Here is a 27,013-nt window from a genome sequence, read left to right as displayed (position 1 = left end):
AAGTACACACAGAAACACACACAGTGGTGTATGGAGGTTCTTTTTAAACACAATGCCCCGAGCATGGTTTGTTTAATTGCATATAACTTTTATTAATTCCCAGAGTGTAATATTATCTAGTCACAAACATTAAAGATACATAAATCAAAGTTGCTGCCAAAGCAGTAGTAATGCGAACATGCGTTCCAAGAGGACATTAATGTAACTCAAAACCCACAGAATGAAATGTCTGCTTTCAGATAATGAAAAGGCGGATCATAAGTGAAAACTGAGCCAATAAAACAAGCAATAACTTTTATTTCTGTGATAAAAAAAGTAACAGTTGTGTAATGAATACAACTGTAGGGGTTATGTCAGGAACATAACTCTAGAAAACGACTTTCTTAATCTCTCTCCAGAGCATCTGGGCTTCCATACATGGTCACTCAACACGCTTCAAAAAGAAATCACTGGATGACCTTCAAACTGAAGTGTGGTTTACGAGTGAACTCAATCACAGAACGAGTCTTTTCAGTAAACTGGCTAATGTTGTTCCTGTCTTCGGCATGTTAGTTGCTTACGTCAATATTTTCTGGCTTTCCAGGAACATTGATGTCCACTGGATGGGACCTCACTGATCATCAGACTATACCTCTATCCCCACCTTCAACTCAACTGTAATGTGTGTTTTTTATGCTATTAAACAGCAGGTAAGATACTAACGTGCAAAAAAAAAACACAATGGCTGTAGTAAACATTATACCTGCTTAACATCAGCAGCTTAGAAGTGTCACTGTTGATCCTGAGAACAGGACATAGCCATGGAAGTTGAGTTTCACCTTATCCCAGTTTTATGTTACCACTACTATTTGAATTTCAATGTATTTTTATTTGACAAAAATGATGCAGTTCACCATAGCTCCAACACAGAGCACAAAACTGATGTGCTGCACAGAAACTTTATAAGTAGTGCTCATTTTCAACCATGGTCCTTAGTTGGGATTTTACAATACAATTAAAATATTTGGCTTTGGTTCTCATAATGTAACAGTGCCCCTCAGACAACAAACCCACATTAAACCTTACTGCTTGCTTTCACAGTATTTCTTTGTCCATTTTTGCTGAGCTAAGCAGTAGTGCTTCAGCACACTCTGTTGGTGATGTTTTTTTTGTTTGTTTGTTTGTTTGTTTGTTTGTTTTTACAGTCACATAAGGTCTTGTGTTCCCAAGTTACTTTTCTTGGTCCTCCAAAACCTCACTCAACCCCAGAGCTTTTAAGACCACAGGTCTTCACGTTAACATTTTGTGACCTGTTTCACATTGGAACCAAGATCTCTGCAGGAGGACGCAGATTAAAGCTGCTCACTTTGCTTGCTGCTTGTTTTCCAGTTGCTCCTTTGTCTTGTTACAGGAACTCTCAGGTTGTCAACTATTCCTGGACAAAAATCAGGAGTGTGTTGATCTGCACTAAATTAACTCCGTGTGTGTGTGTGTGTGTGTGTGTGTGTGTTGCCTCCAGGGGATTTGTGTCCATGCCTTGGGGCGTGTATAGTGGACAGCTTGCGGCTGGATTGATAGCGTGACGTCAGCGCGCCGCTACCTCTCCCCGAGGGCAGGATTAGTCGGGAGCAGCAGAGACAGCGCTCCGGTAATCTCCCGGTAATAAATGGGGGAGACGGGCACGTTCGGAACTGCCGGTACCGAGTAATACCGGATTGGGGCCCCACCTCCCCCCCTGCCCCTCCTCCTCCTCTGAGACCCCACGAGAGGGACCCTGCATTTGGAGCATGATGGGCAGCTTCGTGACGCCGCAGCAAGCCGATGCGCTCCGGGCAGGTAAACGCAGCAGGTAAGCTGCGGAGACGCAGGGTGAACTCGTCTCAGGAGGATTTACCTTGGCAAGGTGTTCACAGGCTGCACTGCTTGTCTGTCAACAACTGCTGCTGTTTTATTTTTACTGCTTGTGTCTGCCGTGTGCATGCGCGTGTGTGTTTGTGTGTGTGTGTGTGTGTGTGTGTGTGTGTGTAGGCTTCACTTGGGAGATTATGGATGGTTGTTGACAACTTTACAGTCCGTGCAAAATTAGGAAAAGAAGAAGTTAAACGGGCCGTAAATGCTATTTTCTTCACTTTTAAGCCTTCTGTGCGGCGGCTTCGTGCGCTCACACAGACACGCGGAGTGGAGGCAGCTCCACTGGACCTGTGGGTGTCAGGGATGCAGCGGAGGATCATGAACCCACGTGAACTCGGTTCACTCATCTGTTATTGACCGACCTACTGCTGGCAAGGTTGTGACAGATTAGAGGAGACATCATAGGTGAATGGCAGACTGCTGTCTACATCTATCTATCTATCTATCTATCTATCTATCTATCTATCTATCTATCTATCTATCTATCTATCTATCTATCTATCTATCGCACAAAGGAGACAGATCAGCTCAAACGGTTAAATCAACAGAAATAAAACATGAGCTAAATAGATAATTACGAATATAACACAAAATCGAACGATTTTTGGCGATGAAATTTGAAATTCCCCAGCCGCTTGGGTTGGGATCATTTGTGCCATACTTAGGGATGATTAAACAATAATGATGGTGAAGTAAACATTGTATTTGGGTCTGATTTGCGCACCACTTTACACTATAGCTACGACATTGTAATCCAGTCTCGATCTGCGGGGTGCCGAGGCCTGAGGTGCGCCTCTTTTTACGCAAAAAGTCTATAGACGCGTAAATGCTTCAAATTAGCGGTTCATACTGGTTTTTAAAAAAATTCTGTCTTTCTATGATGATAAAAGAGGAGAGAAGAGAAGAGGCAGTATAAAGACCGACTTCTCATGCCGTGACTAAAAAGGTATCCCGGTCTTTAGTACTTCTGAGCCTTTATGGTTTGATTGTTACCTACTTGGCACCTGCCTATAAATAACCAGTTAACAGCTACTAAAACCCACAGGCTAATTTGTGGCCGCCGTGTTACTTTTACCGCTACCGGTTTTTTTTCTACTCGAAGTTTGATTTTTACAGATCTGTGCGAGCAAAGGCTCAATAACCTGTAATGATCAGAGTGCGCTTCCTCTGCTGTCACCGCTCTGAGATCACAAAGAAGCCTCTGATGTGTATTTGTGAGGTTATTCGACTGCTGGCGAGGTTTTTTTTTGTGTCTCTTGTTTGTGTGGGTGTGTGGGTGTGTGTGTGGTGGGGTTCATTGGACATAAAAAGGGCTGCAAATGCTCAGTGAATAGAGACAAAAGTTTTGGTTCTGCACCACTTGGGTGGAACAGTGCAGGTATGTGGCGGTGAGTGAGTGTGTTTGTGTGTGTGTGTGAGGGCGGTGCGCTGACTCGGGCTGAGAGAGAGAGAGAGAGAGAGAGAGAGAGAGAGAGAGAGAGAGAGACAGTCCCACCACCGGACACAAGTGAGAGAGAGAGAGGAGAGAGAGATTGCGCTACGCGAGAGACAACCGTGCTGGCTGGAAATATGCGAGGCGGATGTTTCTTGTGTGTGCAGTAGACGCATCGCCGTGCGTCTTTACGCTCAGAGATCACCCGGTCCTGATCCCCCTCTTCACCGCTTCTCTCTCTCTCTCCTGTTTGTCCCACAGCAGCCTCACCTGCGAAGCCACAGCGGAGGACAGCGCAGCTCCTCAGCGGACACTTTGCTGACTGAGACACACCGGGACGGACACACAGATACCTCAGCGTACTTTCACGATGGAGGAGAGCCGGGCAGAGTAACTTCCAGCAGCAGCCCGTCAGTATCCACACGCAGACTGTCAGAGAGGACTCTGATGTTCACGATGAGCCGATAAATTCCTGCTCGCCGTTGCTTTCTTCGGAGAGTGGATTGACCGTCTCCTGACAGCAGAGGAGACGAGCAGAGAGGCCTTTATTCGTTTGTTTCAGTCCTCAGATGGACCGAGTGCCAACGGCACTGGCCGCTAAGATGCGCTGGATCACGCTGGTGTTTGCCGGCTTGACTTTCTGGGGCAAAGTGACTATTTGTAACTGTTTCGACTACGAGGAGCCCGACTATGAATATTATGAAGAGGAGAGAGCGGAGACCATTGACTACAAGGACCCGTGCAAAGCTGGTGAGTCCTGATTTACACCTGATTTTAGTTTTTACGCACAAAGTGACATGAAACGTGTTTTTGCGCGTCTGCTCACAGCGATCCTCCCTCCGCTGGCTCTGAGGTGGCACGTGTATGTGTGTATGAACGATGACAGCGCGCATGTGTTTGTGTGTGTGCGCTCCGGTCCAGATGCCCCTTATTCCCCACCCTTCATAACCGATAAGTCCGGTGATCCCGCAGATGGATGCCACGTGCAGCCCGGTGACGGTCCCGCTAAGCCCGTGCACTTTTCACTGCGCGCACACACACACGTCCAGCGCGTCCATCACCTGTAACCAAAATATCGATGCGCATATGGAGAGGCTGTTCCAGTGTGTGTGTGTGGGTTTTGCGCGTGTGTGCAGATGTTAAATCAACCATCAATGGAGATGAGAAACAGCTGGACTCCGCCGTACAAACACACACACACACACACACACACACACACACACACACACACACACACACACACACACACATGCAGACACAGACATAAAATTCTTGTTGGACATTTAATGACAGACTGGAGCTGCTGTGGAACAACAGTAACCACGTTTGATCTAATATGATGTGAGGCATTTCTGTGTATAATAAAAGAGGCAAATCTGCAATGAAATCAGAAATTCATATATCTGTTGTGTCCGTGAGTAGTTGTCACGTTTTAAAGTGGGTTTTACACATAAAAGAAACTGTAGGTTTCTTCCTCAGTGTTTAATGGGTCTTTTATAGGGGTGTCTGTGCGTTCCACCCATAAACTTGTGTTTTTCATCACGAAGCCTGGAGATTCACTTAAACCGTTAGGCTGTCACTGTATTAATCTTTCCTCCTTTCTTTAAGCACATGTTGTATGACCTGTGCGTACAATATTTGTTGCTGTCCAGGGTTTTTCTTGGCTCAGAACGGACATTAGGGGGGTGACTCTGCACGACAGTGAGCATGATCGGTACAGTATAGGCAGCAGGACTGCGCTGTCTTACTTGACAGAAATGTATGCATGTTCCTCGTATTTATGACCAGTCGATAAATACTGTCTAAAACCTCTTTGGGGACGAAAACAATTCTTTGTGTTCAAAAACCCTGGTGTCCATCTATGGCATGATCATTTTTGTGAGATGGTTATGATTTAACTCTGATACTAATGTGATGCTTGAGCTCCAGTAATGATGCAGAGACACTTTTCCCCAAAGTGGGAAAGTCTACCAAAAACTAACTGCAAGCTTCCCAATAAATCAGCGTTCATTGTTGTAAAACAACTGTAACTTTGTAGAAAAATAAGAATTGTGATGTCCAGATGTAGGAAATGCAGGATGAGCAAAAATATTGCAGTGCATTTGGAAATGCTATTTGATAGTGTGTGTGTGTGTGTTTGCACGTGTGTGTGCAGATGTTAAATCAACCATCAATGAAGATGAGAAACAGCTGGAAAGAATAAGTAAACAGGACTTAAAACCAATGCCAACTTCCAGTGCTGAAGAGTTTAATGTTCATGGTATGTTTTTGTGCTATCCAGGGAAATGCGTTTGTCTGTCTTTAACATAAAGAACACTGTATTTATGATCGCTGGTCTTTGTCTGGAGTGTCGATGTCTCGGTGTGGATTTTTGCTGCATGGTAATTCTCCAACACCACCAGCATCATTCCTGAAGAGAGCAGGTAGATGAATGTGAACCTCTCTTCTCTTCTCTTCTCTTCTCTTCTCTTCTCTTCTCTTCTCTTCTCTTCTCTTCTCTTCTCTTCTCTTCTCTTCTCTTCTCCTTTGTTTGCGCAAATTTGCAAGAGAGATGTTGCAAGACCAATAATCACCTTTTACAGTCTTGCTTCCTGCTTAAACTGCATCCGTCTGACATTGTGTCTCTATGTTTATGAGTGTTTGCGTATGTTCACATGTATTTTAATGGTACTTTGTGGCCCTAATGTTGTCTGTGATGACACGTCGGACTGATAAGAGCTCCACCCAGAACACTGAGCGTCCACAAGCTGACCGACACACATTCCTCACATACCAAATACACAAACCTGACAACCCTGGACACTGGCCAGTGTGTGTGTGTGTGTGTGTGTGTGTGTGTGTGTGTCTGCGTGGTGTGTGTTTGTTCATGTGCATGTTACACTGATCTCTGTGTGGGTGATTTTATGTTGATACTGCAATCCCATGACTCTGTGGCTTTTAGCTATGCTAAGAACTTACCCTGTGTGTGTGTTTGTGTGTGTTTGGATGGAAGCCCGGCAGGTTACAGGGAGACGGTCAGTCTACGTATGTTTGAGTAACTGAGCGAGTCTTGTAGGTTAAAATAACTGAGAAAGAAAACACAGGCAATGTTTTTATTTGCTAGAAATATCAGCGTACATAAAGAATGTTTTATATTCACACACTGAGATTTCTTGCAGCCAATTGCACCCACACACACACACACACACACACACACACACTTGCTTTCTGATTGACTGTTTTATGAGCATCGTGTGCCTACATTTAATTAATTGTTTAACTTTCCATGTATTGTTGTTTTTAAGATTATTATTTTTTTGCTTTTATTAGGTGTTTAACAAACACATTTTCAAATCACTGTAACATTTTTTGAATCAAATATCCATCTGTTTATGTCCTCTAGTAGATCCCTGGACCAAGATTTACCAAAAACTTTCTTTATTCATTTCCACTTCATATTCTCTTATGATGATGTGGTTTTCTCCTGATTATTGGACTGACAGAAAATTTATGATTCGATAAAACCGTCTCCACCCAAGGTCAGTGCCGTGGATGCTTTGCGGCTTATGCTCAGTTCTCATCAGCGGATTTAGTTTTGTTGAATTGCCATGGCACTGAAGATGTTCGAACCTTCCATGATTCTGAACATTTCTTGGACTTCTCATCCACGATGAGTCAAAAGTTGAAGCTCAGATTTCATTCTTGACGGTGGAAATGTGGTCGGATGATTAATTGAATCGATTTTGGCTTCCAGTGATGATGAAAACAGGATAATCAAGATAAAACGTTGATTGCACTGTATTCCATTTTGCAATGATGTTCTCATTTGTCTTGTGTTATAAATACAGTGAACCCCTCTCCTTTGCATTGGTGTTCTTTGACACCCCGTTTCCTGAAAACCCAGACATTCACTGAAGTGCCGGTTTGTTTGTTCACTGACTAATAAAAAATGTGAGCTGGGTTCAGACCGTTGTGGGACAGGTTAGTTGTACCATACTGATGATGGGTTTCTGGTAGTAATCTGGCTCAGGAACTGCAGGTTTAGACTTTTGGTGCATGTGCTTGACTGAGGAGCCAACGTTGCAAAGCTACCACGTGTGGGATTATGACTGAACGGCACTCAGTCAGAATCCTGCCAAATGGGACGATACCGTCGAGCCGCAGAACTTTGGTTGGTCTCAGATAGCCGGTTCTGACGATTGCAGCGAGCCGTTCATGACAGGGCTGTGGTGTGGCCTCACCTATCTCATCTGTTTATGTTGAAGAACCAGATGCTAAATCACTTTCAATTGACCAGAGTTGCCTCATTTGTTTGTACTTTTTCATTTAAATTCTATTTAAAATGCAAGGAAATCATCTGCTGTGAAAAAAAGTTCAATAAATGCAGCATTTCTGCAACGTTGGGTCAGTTAGTTATCACGTATAAATAAATATTTGTGTTCTTAATATTGATTGTGATTTTTGCCATAACTGAGTTGTCCACCTTGGAAACAGGAAATTTGTTTTTTGTCTGTTTTGATAAGCACTTAATTTAAGCCAAAAAAAAAAAAAAAGATTACAGCATCTGATATAAGAGGTTCTGGGAACTGGCAATGAGTATTTATGTTTTTATTTTATTTATTTTTTACAAAATTTTTCCATGAATATGTTGACAGTTTCTTTGTAGATGCACAGCTTCACAAATATCACCGGATACGTATGAATTAACTGTATACAAAATACTGTAAATGAACATTCCATTCTCTTTTCGTGTCTTCATCTCATCCTTACCCTGCATCTTTACAACCTAATTTCCAAAACAGTCGCCCTTAACTGCCCAAGAAATAAACCTGTAGCACTCTTTTGGGTATTCGCATCTAACATGTGCACATATATCCTCAAAAACAAACTTTGAAGATTTAAATGCATAAACAGATATGCACGCACAGATAAATCAGTCCGAGACACATACGCACATAAATGCGTGTATCTGCATCGTCGGCTGACACAACGGAACGCAAATCTTCTTGAATGCACACATAGGACTGTTTTGAAATAAATCATGATGTCACGAATTTATTGATTTATCAACAGGCTGCTTTGTCGTCAGCGCGTAAGGAGTTTGTTGGTTGTGTGTTTCTGTGTGCAGCTTGTAAGAACTGGAAGCGGGACTCATTCCAGGCCTGACCCTGTGGCATTGGTCTGAGTGGTTGGTATTCCGCCTCCTGTTTTTGCTGGGAAAACACAAGGGGAATATTTGGCTGTCTGCTTATCTCCTCCGAGTCCCGCGCTGGTAGACAGGGGAACACACACTTCCAGGCCTTTGTGAAGTGATTTCCCTACGCGAAACACACATGCACGCACACGGACACACTTGATACACACACATGCAAAGCTCCCTCCATTCACCCGCGCTTATCTCTTCCTGGTTGTCTGCATCCTGCTACTCAGCTGGAGATGACACACACGCGCGCACGCACACACACACACACACACACGTATGCACACGCACGCGCTCTTACGCTCACTCAAGAGTCATTCATGCTTCCTTCCAAATCACTGTTCTCATAAAATCCTCACACACACGGAGTGAAAGCCAAACAAACCTTGGTGTCCGAGCGCCGCGGGTCGTTTCTTCTGGAGCGATCCAGGAGACCAACGGCCTTCTTCAGATACAATAGTGGTGCATCGTAGTGTGCACAATACATAATGTACATTTTCGCGCAGACTCACTGTGCATCTCTGAGCTCAGGTGTTACCAAGCAGGATTTAGGAGTTTCTGCACAGGTTTGGTGATAATTAGATAAAACCATTACAATTTAATTTTGCAGTTTTTGCTGGAGAGAATTGGTTTGTTCTGTTCGTCATATCTCATCACCCAGAGTACTTGAGTAACATTAACAGTAACGTCAACGTTTCCCTGTGGACTTCGCTCCACCATGCTGCCAACATGAAGAGGGTCACATTGGTTGAATCTCATTCAATTGAGATGTAAAGGGCGACTGTTGACTAAGTGCAGAGTAGGGATGGATATCGTTGCAGTTTGTCGATGAAATCTCCTTCACTGGACAGGTGAGTAACTCAATTGGAAAACGTGGCAGTGGGAGCAAAGAGTGACAGTAAACCGAGCACGTGATAGCCACCTAAGGCTATATATCAGCAAATATCAGCAAAAATGGTGATATTTCAATGTGTTTGGGCCTTTGGTTTACACGTAAAGGAAGCTACAAGTCACCAAAAATGGTATATCTGAAAACTCCAGCCAAAGTGGAGATTTGGAAAAACTCCGTCTTTACATTTGCATGTGAACAGGTGGAGATGGAGATCAACGTCACAGTATGCGACAAAAGCGTCATCAGCGTCATATGTGTGCGACCCATGTTTACAGTTTGGCTACTGTGATAGAAATGGATGCTGTTAAAGCAGTGCTTGTTTTTACATTTGGCCTGTTTGCATTTAGATTCAGAAATGTTCTAGTTATGTGGAGAAGCAGGGAAGAAGGATTGCTCACGACCCTCGTGCCATTATCGCTGAAGTAACAGGAAGTAATTTGTGCCATTCGTTGTTGTGTTTTTTTCCAGGATTCTGATTGGCTAGCATGGCTTTGTGCTTCTCGTTACATTGCCCCCTATAGATTTGGCATGCTCATAGCAGCTCTTAATGATGAGTTCATGCGGATTTGTGTAAATGAAATTTGTTTTGATAACGATCTGGTGTGAACAATGTTATTTTTGAAAATGTAGAACCGTTTTTGTAAATATCAAGCTATGTGTAAACGTGGCCTAAATATCAACGGTCTTTCTCCAAAATTGCAGACTCTAAATTTAATACATCGGATTTAGGAAACAAATAAATCACTTCAGTTGCTTGTTTTCTCTTTGCTTTTTGTGCTTCAGTACATGTATGTAAGCCCATTTCATGCCACCAAAACAGTTCTTACCCGGTAAGGCATGATAACAAGCCCTCTTAGGGTGTCCTGTGGTGTCTGGCACTGGGATGTTGGCAGCAGATCCGTTAGGTTCTGGGGGTTGCATGAATAGGGCTTGCTTTATTGGATTGGGATCTGGGGAGTTTGGAGGCTGGGTCAAACACCTTGGGCTCTTTGTTGTGTTCCTGAGCAGTTTCTGTGGTGTGGTGGATCGCATTGCCCTGCAGGGGGATGCTGCGGCTGTTGGTTTGTGCCATTAAGATTGGGGATGTCCTTGGTCTGCAGTAATGTTGTGCTGGATCGAATGTGTCAAAGTGACATCCACAGTGACTTGGGATTTCCCAGCAGAACGTGGCATTGTCACAGAAGCAACAAGTTTTTTCAGTTCACCTGTCAATGGTTTTGATGTTGTGCCTGATCCATCCTTCAGTTCTTTCAATCATTTTTCTTTGAGTTTCTTTCTCTCTTTTTGTTTTTGTTTTCTGCCCATAAAGTGGAGTTATATAGGTTTGTGATGAGCATTACATTTTCAGCTCATACTCACACCTTTGATTAAGTTTTTGCAAATCTGTTTATCAGATGCACTGATCTTCTGCTGGATGTAATGGCACCACATGTCCACTACAAAGTTTACCAACTCCACGGTCAAAGACAAATAAGAATTAAAGATACATTTAGATACATTTTACACAATATAAATCATGCATGATTGGTGAAAATAGACGATGTACATAATATACATTGACGACAGACCTCACACTTTATACAGGGGATTTGATTTGACTCCTGTAGGTGACATCCATTTAGTGAAGTTGATGGTTCTGAGATGTTTAACAACACACAACCAGTTTTGTAGACGTGCCACCAGCACTTTCGTAGTTTGTGCACGAGGTGTACCTTAAACCGTCGGATGTGTGCCGATGCCAATCCGCGTATGCTGAGTCTTTCATTTGGAGAGTGAAGCCCACCATGTCGTGACAGTGAGCTGCCGCTACTGTTCACCCCTTCCCCCATTCCTCAGTAGGAAGGAAACTAGAGCAACGTGCGTATGTGTGCGTTTGACACTGTGGCTGCGCTGTGTGTGTGTGTGTGTGTTAGTGAGGGAGCAAGTGGTCTCACTCATATTATATTAAACAGGATTTTCCCGAGCAGAGTGCTCCTGCCACTGAGCTTCCGAAGTCTTCCTCAGGATTCCCGCCTCAGCACAAACTCTGCGGTCGTGCCGAGAGCCGACTGTTTGTTCTGAAGCGTCATTGTTCCGGAGCTGCAGAAGCCATGAGTCAGCACCGCCGTCTCTCCGCCCACCTGCCACGCATTGCTCAATTATTAAATGTCTGGGTGCTTTTATGTCACCTAGCTTTTCCTGATGGTATTTATAGCAGCAAAAACCATTCACATGCACCAATTCATGGCCGAGAAAAAGCCACCTTCTACCTCCAGTCAAATTTCAGTTTTCATTCTGAGTATCGTAGGAACCCAGATGTGATCACAGCCTCCCTGTACCCATTGACGCCTGCTCGGAGAACATTTTAATTCCTATGCAAGCTAAGCTTCTGAGGGAACAAGTGTAAACTGTGATTGCAATAAGAATGTGCCAGGACAACATTGCATGTACAACTGATGCAAATCAACCAAACCACTGCTGCTTTTTTTGCCATTTGGAAGCCATTTCAAAGCAACATTCTAACATCGTTTTTACTAACAAGCTCGGGGAAACCGTTGCCAAATTATGTTGCATAATGGTCATAACATCGCGAGGCCTTTCAGTGTACAGAAGTGGTCACACCGCAAGTTTTAACTGCTCACTTTTGTCCATAAACATTGTTTCTGCTAGACACGGAATCGCTAAGATAGAATGGAATTGGGTCAAAAAGTTTCCGTCTGTTTTGTGTGTAGCTGCTGGTACATACTAAAGGTTCGCACAAACCTCACATTGTATTTTGCTTTTGTTCCTAATGCTTTCTAGCAACCACAAACCTCTAAAAAGTAGTATTTGGTCTGATTGCCTTTTGCTTTAATGACAGCAGCTCTTGAGCTGCATTGACTCCACAACTTTGTTCAGATCTGATAATGCATGTTGTCTCAGCTTAATCTGACAACGTTCCAAAGAGCTTCTTGTGATGTCAGGAATGTTGAATTTTGTCAGTCTTGGAGCGCTCACATAAATGTTCAGTGGGGTTAAGGTCAGGTTTACAATGGAGGAAAGTCCATCTGCTGTCCTTGGTCTTCTTTAGTCTTCAAGTCCAAGCTTTTAGATGTGTTTGAACTCATTATACTGCTGCAGTATGAATCCTTCTCTGCAAAGGTGCAACCCTGAACAATGGAGTGCCACTTCTCCTTGGTCAGTGAGGAGTCAATTTAGTGCAGGTGTCTTACCACAGAGTTGGCACGTTCGCTTAGTTCTGCTGCCATGTTTCCCATTATCATAATGCAAGTTACTTACTTAAATTTTAAGACACAGCCTACTTTTGACAGGTGAACAATGACTGCAAGTTGATTTACTTCAGCAAACACATTTCCAATGAGTAGGTGAAACACATCTGAAAGTCATCTGAATGCTCCGATAATGAGAGGATACAACTCAAGGAAAAGTAAAGGTGATCAACGCCATAAAGTAGCTTCAGTGTGATTGCTGATATAGAAGTAATGCAGAATCTGAAATATCCATTTTCTACACACTGCTTTTATCCTCCAAGTAGGATTGTGGGGGGGCTGGAGTCTATCCCAGCTGACTTAGAGTGAAGGCAGGATGTACCCTGGACAGGTCACCAGTCTTATCACAGGGCCAGAATCTACAATATTTCTTTTTCAATTACATGTTAGAACTTCTTGTGGTTTCAAGCATTTCTGAATCCACAAACTTTCTGATTATTTCCATATTTACATGAAATATGACACGTTTGATATGTTTTTTTTTTTTTTTTTGAGTTTTGGATCCCACTGTAGGTATCGTGTATGTGTTGTGTTTTTGTCTTTTTTTTTAAATCTTAGTATTTATCACCTAACAAGGCTTCTTAGCCTTCATGACAGATCACTTAGGAATTACCATTATCTGAATATACTGTCCGCAGAAAATGTGAGATAGCTATCTTTACTGTAGAGGGTCCTTTTTCCGAGCTATTATTAATGTGTGTGAAAATCAATGTATTTCCAACTGTGACAAACGTACACGTGATGTATAAAAGAATGCATACCTGAACGGCTATATGAGTAATATCCAATGAATGTCAATAAATCATATCTAATGAAAAATGTTCCTTCTCGAGGAAAACTTTCATCCACTTCTAAGATAATCTGAAACTGTTTGAATAGCTCAGATTTCACGCCATCACTGGATGAATTTGCTGTAATCTGACTATGAAACTCATCACTCACGGTAATTCCACTGAAACCAAACCTCAAAGAAATTAGTCTTTGATTAACTGAAGCTATGCAGCAGCACCTGAGGTACAAGCGAAAACACCTTCAGAGTCTTACCGTCCACCATCTACCACAAAAATGTCATTGTTCTGTGTTACGTAACCTTTATTAGATAGTTGTTCGCGTAACGGTCTGTCGGCTGCTCGGCCCTTGGGGGCACACCCAGGACACTCTGATGTCCCGTCAAAATGTCTGGCCAAAACCCATGACCTGCTGGAGAGGAATCTGAGTGTCACAGTAAAGCGATTAGGGAGTTACACCGACTCTGTGTGTGTGTGTGTGTGTGTTTCATAGGATTTTATGTTATTCTGTCTCATACCGAACATTTCTTTGCCTGTTATCCCTTAACTTTATGACCTGTAGTGCTCTTTAAATGTGCAGCTGTTTTTGAAGCTGCAGATGCTTTTTTTTTTCTTTGCTCTGAATATTATAATTGCCTAAATGTGAATTCAGTTACCATTTAACAAACACAGACTGTTTTCGCAAAGCAATTGAAACATTTTCAAAACTTCTCTTTATATTCAAATTAGAGGATTTTTTTTTTTTAACCTAAAGTTGTTTTAGTTTCTCTTTCACTTTATGAAGATATTATCCCTACATCCCTGGCACTTTATAGTCCTTTCATAAATGTTTAATTCATGTTGAATGATAGGCCAGAAAATAAGAAACAAATATTTTCACTTGGTCACAGCGATCTCCTGTTAACCTGACATGTATACCATCAATCCGAGCTTCATTTCCAGGTTGTTTCAGACATCCAGTTGTGCACCTCACCGCCCCGCCATCTGTTTTCAACTGAGTGCTTATTGTAATCTGTAGACAAACACACACAGTGGTGAAGGTAAACACAGGGATGGGTCACTGTAAAGGTGTGTGTGTGTGTCTTGGTCTTTGTCATTGTCTGAGACTGTGTTTTAAGTCTGTAAAAATATATAATTAGAGCAGACCGATGCTATGTTAGAGTCAAATCTTAACTTGTCTGGTGGTTTGAAATGTTGGTGGTTTCATTTCTGCTTCACACACGATCTGTCACTTACATGCAAACACACTGTTTTCTTCAGGATTCCTTCATCACATGTCACAAACATGAGAGTATTCCCTCTACTCTCTTTCTTAAAAACATGCTTGCTGAAGGGTGGGGGTGTGATCTGTTTTGAACTTGGACTTGAACGTCTACATTTTCCTTTTTTTTCCTCCGTTAGTACATTTTTGACCAGTGACGAGGCAGACTCCAGCATCTCTTCACATTCCAACACCTTACAAAGTGAAGTAGCTCATCGTTATTCTGTCCTAAATACTCAGAGGGAAAACTAGAAATGGGCAGTTTCAGTTTAAAGTGCTACTTAAAGTTATACTTTGCTCCACAGTGGACAAAGGAGACTGTGGACAGCTTGGTTTCATGGTGGTAATTTTTGGGTTCCACTCTGTGAGAAAACATCCGTTGAGACAATTCATGTAGCGTAATCCAACTCAGTGTCTCTGTGATTTACCACATGTCACAAGTTGTGTGTAATTTGAATGTTTGGGAAGAGTGTGTTCTTTATGTGGGTTGAAGGTGGTGCATGGGTGTGTATGGCTTTTATTGTGATAGAGCCGCAATCAGTGTTTTTATGAGGTGTCAACATGTTTTTCCTCCAATCTTAAGATCTGTAAGATTATTTAGGTCCTGCCCTTCCTTTGCTCATAACTGCTGCGTCCTACATCACATATAGTTGAGTTGAAATCTGCTTTGAGTTTAACGCATTTATTAGAGATAAACAGAAGCACATATGTGTTAGACCAGGCTAGTAATACCTACCGAGGCTACATAAAGTCTGATGTTTTTACTTATTGAAGAACTGAATATTTAATTGATGTTTCAAGGAATGAATTAAAAAAGTGAAATAGGATTTAGAAATTTTTTTGGTGTCCCCCCAAAGTTTTTTTTAAAACTACTTTTGTTAATTGGACTTCAGTTTACTCCATCGTAGCCATCTTGTTCATTAAATGGCAAAAATGAAAGGAAAATGCATATATTTTGGTCCAATACTGTAACGTGGAGTCATTGCCTTGACTGCAGACAGTCCAGTTATGCTTACTGTTGTGAGTAGTCACCTCCCAAAGGCCCATACTGGGCCAAGAAAAACCCTGGAAATGTATTAGAGAAGTTCTGACCAGTGGAAGACACACACCAGACAAAGCTGTGCACCGGGATTTAGATAGTGGTGGTATATTTAACCATATTATAGACAAATGACTGGAGCATACTGCCTGCAGGAGAGATTTAGATGCATGTTGTCATATGCGACGCGTCACTATAGGAACCTGTTGTACAAGTTATGAATCCCATTTGACCACAGCCTCTGTTAAGTATAACATACACATGTTTTACAGGCACATTTCCATCTTCCAGGGTTGAGTGTTTCATAGAGAAAAGATTTTTGGGTGGAGTATCAACTTAATGGCCCGCTCAGCTGGAAAGCATGCCACATTTTACAGTCCTGGGGCCTGCATTTTTGGTACCTTGCCTCATTGCGACTGCTTTCCACACTGTCAGCGTACAGTAAGCTGGAACTGCAGCACCTGCTTTTGCTTGGAAAGGGTTAATGTGGATCAAGCGGCTTGAACAATGATTACTTTTGGAGAAAATCCTCAAACAGGGCCGAGATAATCTCTTTTTAATATTACAGTAGGTTCACAGCCACGGTTATGTACGAAATAATAATGTCACACAAGTGGAAGTGCTCACATACATGCACATGTTCACACACATGCACACTCACATCTTAGCCCACCTACAGAGTGACCTTATATTTGCTTAATGAGGAGCTTAGTGAGGTGTGTGTGCTTGTATTCTTTGTGTGTTTGTGTTAGATACACCCCAGTGAGTACAGCATGAGTGCATAACTCAGCAGTGCATAATTCTCTACTGTATTGTACTGTAGTCCTTGCCAAATGTCAAAAAGGACTGTGAAAGCTACTGAATATTAAGCAAACAATAGTATGGGAAAGGATAAATAGAAGTGATGCTGTATTATTCATGCCTTTATTGTGCTATTGTGTTTAGAAATGCATATATATATGTAAATATGAACTTGGCAACACCTCCTGTCCCATGAGAACTGTGACCAGTTTAGCTTTAGGATTTCTCCTCAAACTGCTGCATATCTGAATCAATGGTTCCTGATATTGGGGTGGGGAGAGGACTTCCAGAAATCAATAAATCAATCAATCGTCAATACAGATTGCAGCTAAACGTGGAGGATGATTCTAACCCCAGAATTCACTTGCTGGGCTACAAGCATCTCATTAAATAAGTTCAAATGAAAATATAAGTTTGTCCATGACAGTGACAACACTGGAGTCTGCTGCTGCGTACACACAAACACACACATACACAAACATCAGTTGTGAGTCTGCTGCTCCTTTATACTGAGTGTGTTTACTCAGTGCTACAGCTTGTGCACAAGATTACTTTGATTGATGTGTTTTGCTACTAGCTGATACTAAATCATTACAAAATATTACTATGACTGTTAGGCTGTTGTGTACTTTTGCATTTTCATTTTGTTGGTTTTTGGATAAGTGTATGAGTGCATGTGTGACATTTATTTGTATCAACTACCTTGAGGGATCGTGGGGATTGCAGATTTCGGAAACTGTTATTTTGGGAGTCGGAGACTAAAAAGTTGGGAACCTCAGATCTAAATGAGAAGAAAAAGCACAAATTTTAGAGATTGTCTTTTTGGTTTTCCTTGCACAAACAAACCCCAAAAACCTATGCTATTGGGTGATCACAAGACATGTACTATAAATGTTCATGCAGACGAAAAATACATTTGGAAATTTAACATCAGTAAATGTAAGAAATATAAAACATGAAAATTACAATCACTTCAATAATTACAAGCAGGAAAAAAAGTAATTTTTTAAATTTTTAAAATGCCAATTTCATCGCTGCTGTGTTATTAATTTTTCAACAGATTGACATTTAAGTAATGAAAAAGTTTTAACTCAGGCTGATGAATTCACCACATGTGCAAAACAGCAAAGAATATGCTTGTATTGTTCAAGTGCAAATCATGTTTTTTGCAGGACATTGTGCATGACAAAATAGAAGAAGAACGCTGTCACACACACACACACACACACACACACTGAGCCACTTATACATTGTTGGACATGTGTTGTCGGGCTGCAGTGAACTTGCACAAAGCCGATGTTGGTCGTGTCTCCCTGAGAACTTCAATCAATACAACACAAACTGGTCTGCCAACCGCCAGCATGGTGAGATGAGCTGGATGCATGTGACGATAGTTTGCTTCTCAGTTGGTGTTTGGTGCATTACTCTTGTGTGTGTGTGTGTGTGTGTCCCTTTGTGCTGGAGTGTGTGTGTGTGTGTGTGTGTGTGTGTTTGCTGCAGTGCCCCTGCTGAAGGGCGAACAGTAAGGCCCTGGTCAGCATGATGTAGGTCTCCCGGGACAACCTGGGGTTTTTGGATCAATACCTCTCCTCCTGCATCTCCCTGCCTCACTGTCCTCACCCTCCTCACCCCCCTGGCTTGACTTTGGGCTATTTATGGTATCTCTATGGATTAACAAGACCCCAACAATCAATGGACCAAACTTACTATCACTGTACTCTCCCTTCTGTTCTCACTTTGTATCTCTGCTTGTGTCAGCTCCTTTTCTCTGGAAAACTTTCAGTCCTTGTAGTTTCCCTTGTTGTCCTGAAATATCTAAAACTACTACAGGTACGATCTCAGCTCACAGTCACACACACACACACACTGTCCCACAAACAGAAAACAAAGGGGAATATCATCTCTAATGCAGCTGCAATGTGATACAGTCTGTGTTTAGATGAAAAATCTCACCGTGACCTTTAGCTGGTAAAGGTGCAGGTTCTTTAGGCGTAAGTGGAATTTTTTTGCTCGTATTTTTGTATTTTTTTTCTGGCTCTCTGTGATATCACTCTGGCAGAGGACACACTAGTGGAGCGCCAGCAGAAAACTGTGTCACCCGCAGTGCAATTTGGTGTCAAAAACAACAATTGTAACAGACCTTTTCAGACCACATCTTAAAACAAGCGCTGCTATTTCTGTGACTTTATATGGGAAAGTCACACCCAGATTAACTTCTTCAGAGTCACATAAACTACTTTTATGCTCTGCTTTTCAACCAGTGACTAGTTTAATGCAGTCTTTTAAAAATCTTATTTTTATTGAAAGTAAAAAAAAACACAAGATTTCATTATGTTGCAAAGTTTGTGTTGCCTGTGTCACTATTGTATAAATAACTGACTTTCCAGATGCTTCCTTGGTTCTAATTAATAATGACATCACCAAATGAAATCTGGTTTGTCCTCATAAAACCTCTTTCACTGCTGCACCTGCACAAGCTCTTACCATCTCAGCTGTCGAAAGCCTGCTGGTCATCTCTCAAGGCTAAAACGTGTTGGTGCTGTGCAGAGCTTTGCAGACGTATGACTACCTGTTACAGCTGTCTGCTGCCATTTGATGGCAAAAACATGTGGACCAAGAGGAAGGGGACTTTAGGCTACTCTAGTTAGTATTTGTGCTGTTGCTAGTCTTTTGCTTTGGCTGTGGAGTGAAACTAAAATTTGTCTGTCCAGGGCGCCGCTATAGGTCACCTGGTTGAGCTGGTGTTCCATGTACAGGGCTACAGTCCCGATGTGGAGGTCCTGAGTTCGAATCCCACTCATGGCCCTTTCCCACACGTCCTCCTCCCATTCTTCTCCCCCACTTTCCTGTCTCTGTCTCAGTGCACTGTCGAATAAAGGCACAAAGGCCAAAAAAATAACTTGAAAAAAAAAATTTGTCCATCCATCCATTATCTATACACCGCTTAATCCTCATTAGGGTTGCGGGGGGCTGGAGCCTATCCCAGCCGACTTTGGGTGAAGGCAGGGGACCCACACAAAAAATCTGCACTGCAAATGCACCGGAAAGACGAATGGCCCTGAAAGCTTGTTATGAGGATAGACTGAGCGAGGAGATTCCTTGTAATCCACACCTGTATAACCCATTAATAAAAGAGTGGAAATTGCTGCCAGACTTTAGTCGTGCTTTAATCTTTACATGCTTTCCATCAGCTTTGCCCAAACACAGTGAGAAGTTCTAAATTATCTAGAAATCCTGTGCTCTGTCTCCCCACTGTGCTCACCACACCACAGGACTGATCACACTGACGCTGTGCTGCAGCCCATTTTGTAATCAGCTGCAATTTCCCGTAAAACGTACAAAGCCACTGCCAGCCTATCAGAAACACCCACAGGAGCCCCTTGTGTTGTTCTGTGTTTGATATGAGGAGCAATGTGACTGTCTTCAGAGCAAACCGATGCATTCCTGTTGAAGTTTGAATAGAACCACATGCGAATGCCAGGCCCACTTACAAAGTCTGCATCGATCTGAGCATAGCGATGAGAAAAGCATGAACTGGTCCATAAGACGTTAGAATAGAATAGAATAGAATAGAATAGAATAGAATAGAATAGAATAGAATAGAATAGAATATACTTTATTACACTCGCAAGGGGACATGTGCAACGTTACAGCATCAAAGTAACAGTAAGAAAAGCAAGAAAACACAACCATAAATTAAAGAGGCGAGATATATACACTACATATACAATATAAATAAGATAAACAGAAGAACACAAGGATGCTAGGAACACAAATTTAAGAATAGAATTTACTTGTAATCATTCTAGTTGTAGTGACTTTGAGTGGTGTCTGATTAATTACAGAATGATGGAAACTTTTAGCAGTTTTTCAAGTAAAGTTTCAGCTTCTCAAGTATAAATTTTAAAGACATATTACTTTTAACTGTAAACTGAATATTTTTATTATTATTTTTTAAACATTTTTCAAATATATAGACCACTTTTTATTTAAATATTTGAAGCCATTTCTTTGAAAGCCATCTGCTACAACCTTTATCCATCTAACTTTGGTAGATAAAATAGCCTGGCTCTGTCCAAAGGTTACCAAATCTGGCTACCAGCAACTCTAGAGCTCATTATTCACATGTGTATGATGTTTAATAAATGTTTATTGCATATTCATGTCCAAATTCATACTTTTTTCACCTGTTTTTGTGCTTGACTAACAGTTTTTCCTCAGTTCCTTCTCTCTCATTAAGTTCAGGCAGAACTGCAGAGTACAGGTGCATTGCATAATAGAAGCATATTAAGTGCTAATACAGACATCACACAACGTCGTTGAACAGACTCCCGATCTGTATCTGATGTTATTATTCGTAAATCTGTGCTCATTGTGGTTCGCTCCTCTCTTCAACAATAGTGCAGAGTTGAGCACAATGGCACCCTGACCCCCATTTCCTTTAGTGGCAATCCTGATTAGCTAAGAGACAAGCTTCTCCCATGCCATTGTTAATGTATTAGTGTCTTAAGTCCCTGTGGAGGGCAATAACTGCGCTCGGCTAATCATGTGGCGATGGTTATCGTTTAGTTGGTCATTGTTAACAGCTGGTGATTTACTATGCTGTGCATACGGAGCGGCAGAAAAAGCAACTGAGTGGAATCCAAGACGTGCTTTGTGTGATGCTAAGAGGTTTGTGATAGAAACACATACGTCTGATACCTGACGCAGCACTGACTGTCGTGATATAATGTGAGTGTCATAAAAACAAGAGAAAGAAGGTTGAAGTAGGTGAAGCGGTCGTTTTTTTTTTTTTTTTTTATTGTAATGAGATTGAGCAGAAAAGGCAGAAAAATATTTTAGAAAGAAGATCTGTTATGTACATTGCAGCTTGTGTGTCGTTCCATGTGTTCTAATGCATGGGACCATGTAACTCCTGGACTTTACCATTGCAGGTTGCCTGTAGAATGAGCATTTAACTCTTTAAATTTCAATTAATGTGTTCCCTGACTCACGAAATGTTGCATTTCCTTGTTGATGTGGCTCACAAAAGTACTCACAGGAGAAAACTTTTCTTTCATCAAGATCTTATTGAATCTTGTTGAAATTATTTTCATAATAATATTTTATTTACAAAACCTTGAGTTTTCATGTTAAAACCAGTTTAGTAATGTTTTCCCCATTAATCTCTATGTTGCATTCCAAAATAACAAAGCAAAGATAGGTTTTTGGACTACTTATGACGACTAGATATATTCAAAATTTTTAGAAAAAAAGCATGTCGTCAGGTCCTTCTCTTATTACTTGTTTAAAAAACCAGTGTTAGCAATGTCAGCCTTAAGCTTTCCGATTCTACAAGCTTGACACACTTTTATTTTGGAAGTAAGCTGAACATTTTTTGTAGCAAAGCTTTATTGAAATTTATTGAAAATGTTCTAGCGGTGAGGACACCCAGGATCTTTCTGCGTGGAATTTGCATGTTCTCCCCGTGCAGCGTGGGTTCTGTCCGGGTTCTCCACCTTCCTCCCACACAGTCCGAAAACATGCTGAGGTTAATTGGTGATTCTAAGTTGTCTTTTAGTGTGGCCCTGAGATAGACTGGTGACCTGTCCAGGGTGTCCCCTGCCTTCGCTCTGAGTCAGCTGGGATAGACTCCAGCCCCCCATGACCCTAGTGAGGTTTAAGCGGAGTATAGATAATGGATGGATGGATATTCTAGTGCAGGGTGTGCATCCTCCACACCAGACTCTCCAGCTACAACGGAACATTTAACAGGACAGTATCACAATATCACAATATACTTGTCTAAAATAGCACTATTTTGCTATTTTACCATAGTCACAAGTCAGCTGTGCAGTTGTACAAACCATCCTTTTTCAAGAGAATTATTTAAAGAAGCCCACACTACATCCTCTGCAAGGTCATTCCATGGTAATGAAGCACAAAGTCAGAAAAAGTTTTTTCCTCTTGCGAACCTAGAATGAGTTTTGTAGCTCGTCTCTGAAACCTCTCTATTTCATAAGTACGCTTTAAATTACGAGGAAACCAGACTGAACTGACAAATTTAAAATGAGATATCACCAAAATTAAATACCCAACATAGAATTTGCTTTCTTGATTTTTTTTTTTCTTTTCTGAGAAGTGTGCATGGAATCCGAGTGAACTATCAGCCACTACACCTATATCCTTTTAATTGTTCATCTGCAGCAGGTTGGATGGGGAGCGTCAGTGCATAGCCATTTTTAAGTCTCTCCAGAGATTCTCTATTGTGTTCAGCTCCGGACTTTCACAGAGTTTTCCCAAAGCTGCTCCTGTGTTTGCTGGGAGGGGTGCTTATCTTGTAGAAATGTAAACCCCAACCTGAAATCTAATCTAATCTAATCACAATTAATCTTATACAAACTGTGGGTTTCTACATTCTGCTGTTTTGTCCACAGTGCAAATTAGTGGATTAGGGCACAGCAGTATGTACACATTACAGGATAAGTTCACGCTTCTCAAAAACAGCACTTCAGCACACACTTGTTTCGAATGAAGGCTGTAGATTTTGTCCTCCATCTCTCAAACTGGAGTCAGGTTATCCATCTCCAGTATGAACGAGAGGGATGATTATAGCGACCCGATGAGATGAGAGCCATCTTTTGTATAAGAAGAGGATGTTAGAGAGGCTGCAGTGGTCCAAGAAGGCAGGCAGGGAGGGAGGAGAGGGAGGAGAGGGAGAGAGCAGCAGAGGGGGCAGCGGTGGGAGTGTCGCTTTCCAAAAAAAGGCTTACACATGGCCTGATATCGGACCATGGTAAGACCACTGGGGACTGCTGACTGTGTGTATGTGTGTGCTGCCCTGAGCTCCAGCTCATATCAGACACAAGTTTCTGTATCAGAACTTGGAGGAGAATTTCAGGTGCATGATCAGAGTGGGACTATAGCAATATCCCCATCATTGGTGTTGTTTAACAGTGCTGATAACCATAAGATCCAATTAATGTGGTCACTGAATATGCCACTAGTGTACTCTCTGGTACAGCTACCGTAGCCTGCTACCTGCTGTACAAAGCACACTGTGTTTACCTAATCAGAGGAACTTTGACCTCCATAGTGGAGGTCCTAGCAGGTCAAGCAATTAGAACTTGAACCAAACGTAAGAAGAAATAAATCCAAGACTTAACAGCCTTAAAAATCCATTTGTTAACCTTTATCCTTTCGCTGAAAGCAGTACTTTTTTTTTCCAGAATGCCTTGATCACATTGATGGAATTACACACATTCACACCTTGAAGCTACAATAGTACAACCAGGTTTTTTTTTTTTTTGGCTAATAACTACTCCAATAGAGCAGATGGAGTTTAAAGTTTTGCTTAAAGCTACAGTAGGCAGACATCCCCTTTCTGTTCAAAGCCCCCTCTGACCAGATGGGATTCAAAAGCGCCAAAACAGTCAATATTCATTTGTGGTCATGCTCTCTAGGGTGAAAGTCGTTTGTCTAACCCACTCTGCCACCACATTCTAGTCTCACTTCTGACGTTGTTGCTCTTCATACTACATCACTTGATGTGGGTGATAAAACCTGTGTTTGACCAAAATCTTGGAGCCAAGAGGAAGTGCAGAAGTCCAGTTTTCTCCTGAGACCACTTGAATTATAATGTGCTGAACGATTAGCGTGGAATTTTTGCGCGATGCCAAACAATCCTGCCTACCTCAGCTTTAAGAGCAGCTCTGTTCACTAGCATAGAAAAGGAGGAGCAAGTATATATATAAGGCATTTTTCAGATGCTGGACTGGTGGCATTTATTGTCTTGTGTGGCAGCACATGAAAAAGAAATAATACGTGGAAAAGAAGGTTCTGAACTGCACTGGTGTTGGTTTACTCTGGAACAACACGCTACACATACTAGACTGAGATAAACTTATTGATCCACAAGGAAAATTCTTTTATCACAGTAGCACAAAATAAATAAATATATAAGAATATACAAAAATGAAATAAAAAAAGAAGTAAAAACAGAAAAAAACAAAAAACAAAGAAGTACAGTAATATTTATTTTTATTTAATTTAATTTAATCATTTCATTATTATGATTTCTTTTATTGTCTTTCTTTACTTGGCAACAAACAAACAACAAAAGAAAAACAACCACAAATTTGTTAATTGTACATAAAGAAATCCTTGCATTGTATTCTCTTTTTTTTCTTGCTTGCTTTTTTTTACTTCTCTTTTTTGTTTTTATTTCATTTTTTGTATGTTCTTACATATTTATTTTTGTGCAACTGTGATAAAACAAGTTCCCTTGTGGATCATTAAAGTTGATTTAAGTCTGAGTCTACTAATCAATTTAGCTGACTAATATGGTTGGTTTTTGCACAAACTGAAGTAAATAGTTACAGTATCACAGTTTTTGGTTTGTGTTGGACCCAAACTAATCCTTGGACTTGACACAACACACATCTGAGACCTATGACAGAAAAAACCTGGACCCGAGATCCAGGTTGAATTAAATCTTTGTTTTTAAATTGTGCACACAAATGACAAGCACGCGTGTTAACCTTTTTCCGAACACGGTTTACAGTATGAAGATGAACAATTATATTTTGCTCTTTCCAAGAATGCTAAAAATGATGACAGACATGTTGCTAATCATGTTAGTGATGATAATTAAGACTTTTCTCTGTTTTCTTCCAGCTGTATTTTGGGGAGACATCGCTTTAGACGAGGAGGACCTGCGCATGTTCCAGATCGACAGGACGATAGACCTGACGCAGCACACACACATCCACACACACTCCCGACAGGGGCACACGTCTGGTGAGTGGACTCGGCATCTCACTCTCGCTGTATAACTGCCATGCAATTCTCATTCTCAGTTTCCTCTGAAACTCTCTCATTAGCCATCAGCTGCACCGTAGAGCAGCTCGAAAGGGAAGGAAGTAGACAGGAGGCCACCAGAGGATATCAGCATTTATCATGCATTGTTTGTGTTTTGATTTTTTTGGCTCTCGTGTGTGTCAGGTGGCCTGGAGGAACACGAAACTGTGAAGAAGAGAGGATCGTTATACCTGCTGCTGGAAAGAATACGTAGATTTGGCTTTGGTAAGCAATCTGAATTCACCACATGCTTTGATTTGTGTTTCCAAAGACACAGTTTCAAGGGCCACACCAGTGGATGTTGAAGCTTAGTTAATGTAATCACTTTACTTACTGCTGCAGATAGTTTTCATACATTTTAAAATGGATCTTCTTGGATGCCATTGGTTTCCTTTTTAAGCACAAGTTTAATCACTGCTTGCAGCTGCAGCCATGCATACAATGAAGTACAGTAAGATGTTTTATTGTAAATAGGATGAAAATGTGTCCATGTAATCATTGAAAAGTAGACGGCCCACACATGTGCCTTCTTCATGGCTGTATATACAGTGTGTTACAATAGTCCTGCACTGATATATGCAGTCAGACGGTTTCATTTTCTCTTCCAATTCAATATATATGAAGGACCATTTTGTGTTTTCTGAATCTGTCCATACAAAATCAATTCAGTTGAGGTTTTTTTACTGCACAAGGTATCACCCTTTAAATCTGAGTGACAGGAATTCTACAAAAAGCATTTTGAGTCTCTGCTGTGAGTTACTGTGAACGCAGCAACATTCACAATGGAGGACGTGATCTGTTACATGTTGCTTCATTCAGAGCACAAGGCCCGTGTTTGTTTGTTGTTTTTTTTAACTAAAATGTTAAAATGAGTTAAATCATGTAAGCCACTGATCCTTTTAGGAGTTTTTTAGGTTGAGATTTCAACAGAGAGCTGTTTTGCTGTTTTGCCAGATATTTCATGATAAGAATGTCTAACAGACACTGATAACGGCTACAGGCTGAAGTGCATTACTTTCATGATAGAGTTGTTTTTAATACTTCAGGAGTTGCTTGACCTTTGTCGGTTCAGAACTGATTTCCTTCTCTTTGCTGCTTGTGAGCTGCCAAAGTTGCACCGCGGCTCCTGTTCTTTGGAAGCACGATGACTTTCAGAGCTGCAGAATGTTTGCGTTACCAATTTAGCTCTCCGCTCATCCAGTGTACATTATGAACGTCTTTGAATTAAATGTTTAATAAAACAGTATATTGCACCGGTGCAGTGATTTCTGTTTGCATTTTATTACTCTCTGATTTGAGAACAAACTCTGAAAGGTCACACGTAATAAGAAGCGGCATTATCCAATAATGTGGAGGCGCATTTATGAAGTGATATTTATAACAATAGCCCCGTCATTTATTATATTTGAACACCGGCAGATTCATTGTGGCTTCTCTCTCACCTCTCCGTTAGACCTTCTCCCCAAGAATGACAGCAAGGGAACTGCCAGTCCAAAGAGCCAAACTGGGAAAGGTGGGAAGACTGGGAAGGTCGTGAAGAGCCGTATTCCTCGAGCAGCCACATCCCGAGCTGAGAGGATATGGCCCGGAGGAGTCATTCCCTACGTCATAGGAGGAAACTTCACTGGTAAGCAACTCCACTGGA

At 41.5% G+C, this 27,013-nt stretch overlaps 1 protein-coding gene across 1 annotated transcript in view; it reads left to right on the top strand.

The window, feature by feature from the left end:
* The first annotated feature begins 3,417 nt into the window (after positions 1-3,417).
* tll1 (tolloid-like 1) overlaps positions 3,418-27,013 on the top strand; it is a 33,277-nt gene continuing 9,681 nt past the window's right edge. The window contains exons 1-4 of the mRNA XM_008292977.1: positions 3,418-4,072; positions 25,186-25,308; positions 25,513-25,593; positions 26,822-26,995. Coding sequence (XP_008291199.1) covers positions 3,892-4,072; positions 25,186-25,308; positions 25,513-25,593; positions 26,822-26,995 — 559 coding nt within the window. The 5' untranslated portion in view covers positions 3,418-3,891. The remainder of the gene's footprint in view (positions 4,073-25,185; positions 25,309-25,512; positions 25,594-26,821; positions 26,996-27,013) is intronic.

The sequence above is a fragment of the Stegastes partitus genome, unplaced genomic scaffold (genome assembly GCF_000690725.1).
Source record: "Stegastes partitus isolate 25-593 unplaced genomic scaffold, Stegastes_partitus-1.0.2 Scaffold850, whole genome shotgun sequence".
Taxonomy (NCBI): domain Eukaryota; kingdom Metazoa; phylum Chordata; class Actinopteri; family Pomacentridae; genus Stegastes; species Stegastes partitus.
The sequence above is the reverse complement of the archived record's forward strand: the minus strand, read 5'-3'. Positions and strand labels throughout refer to the sequence as shown.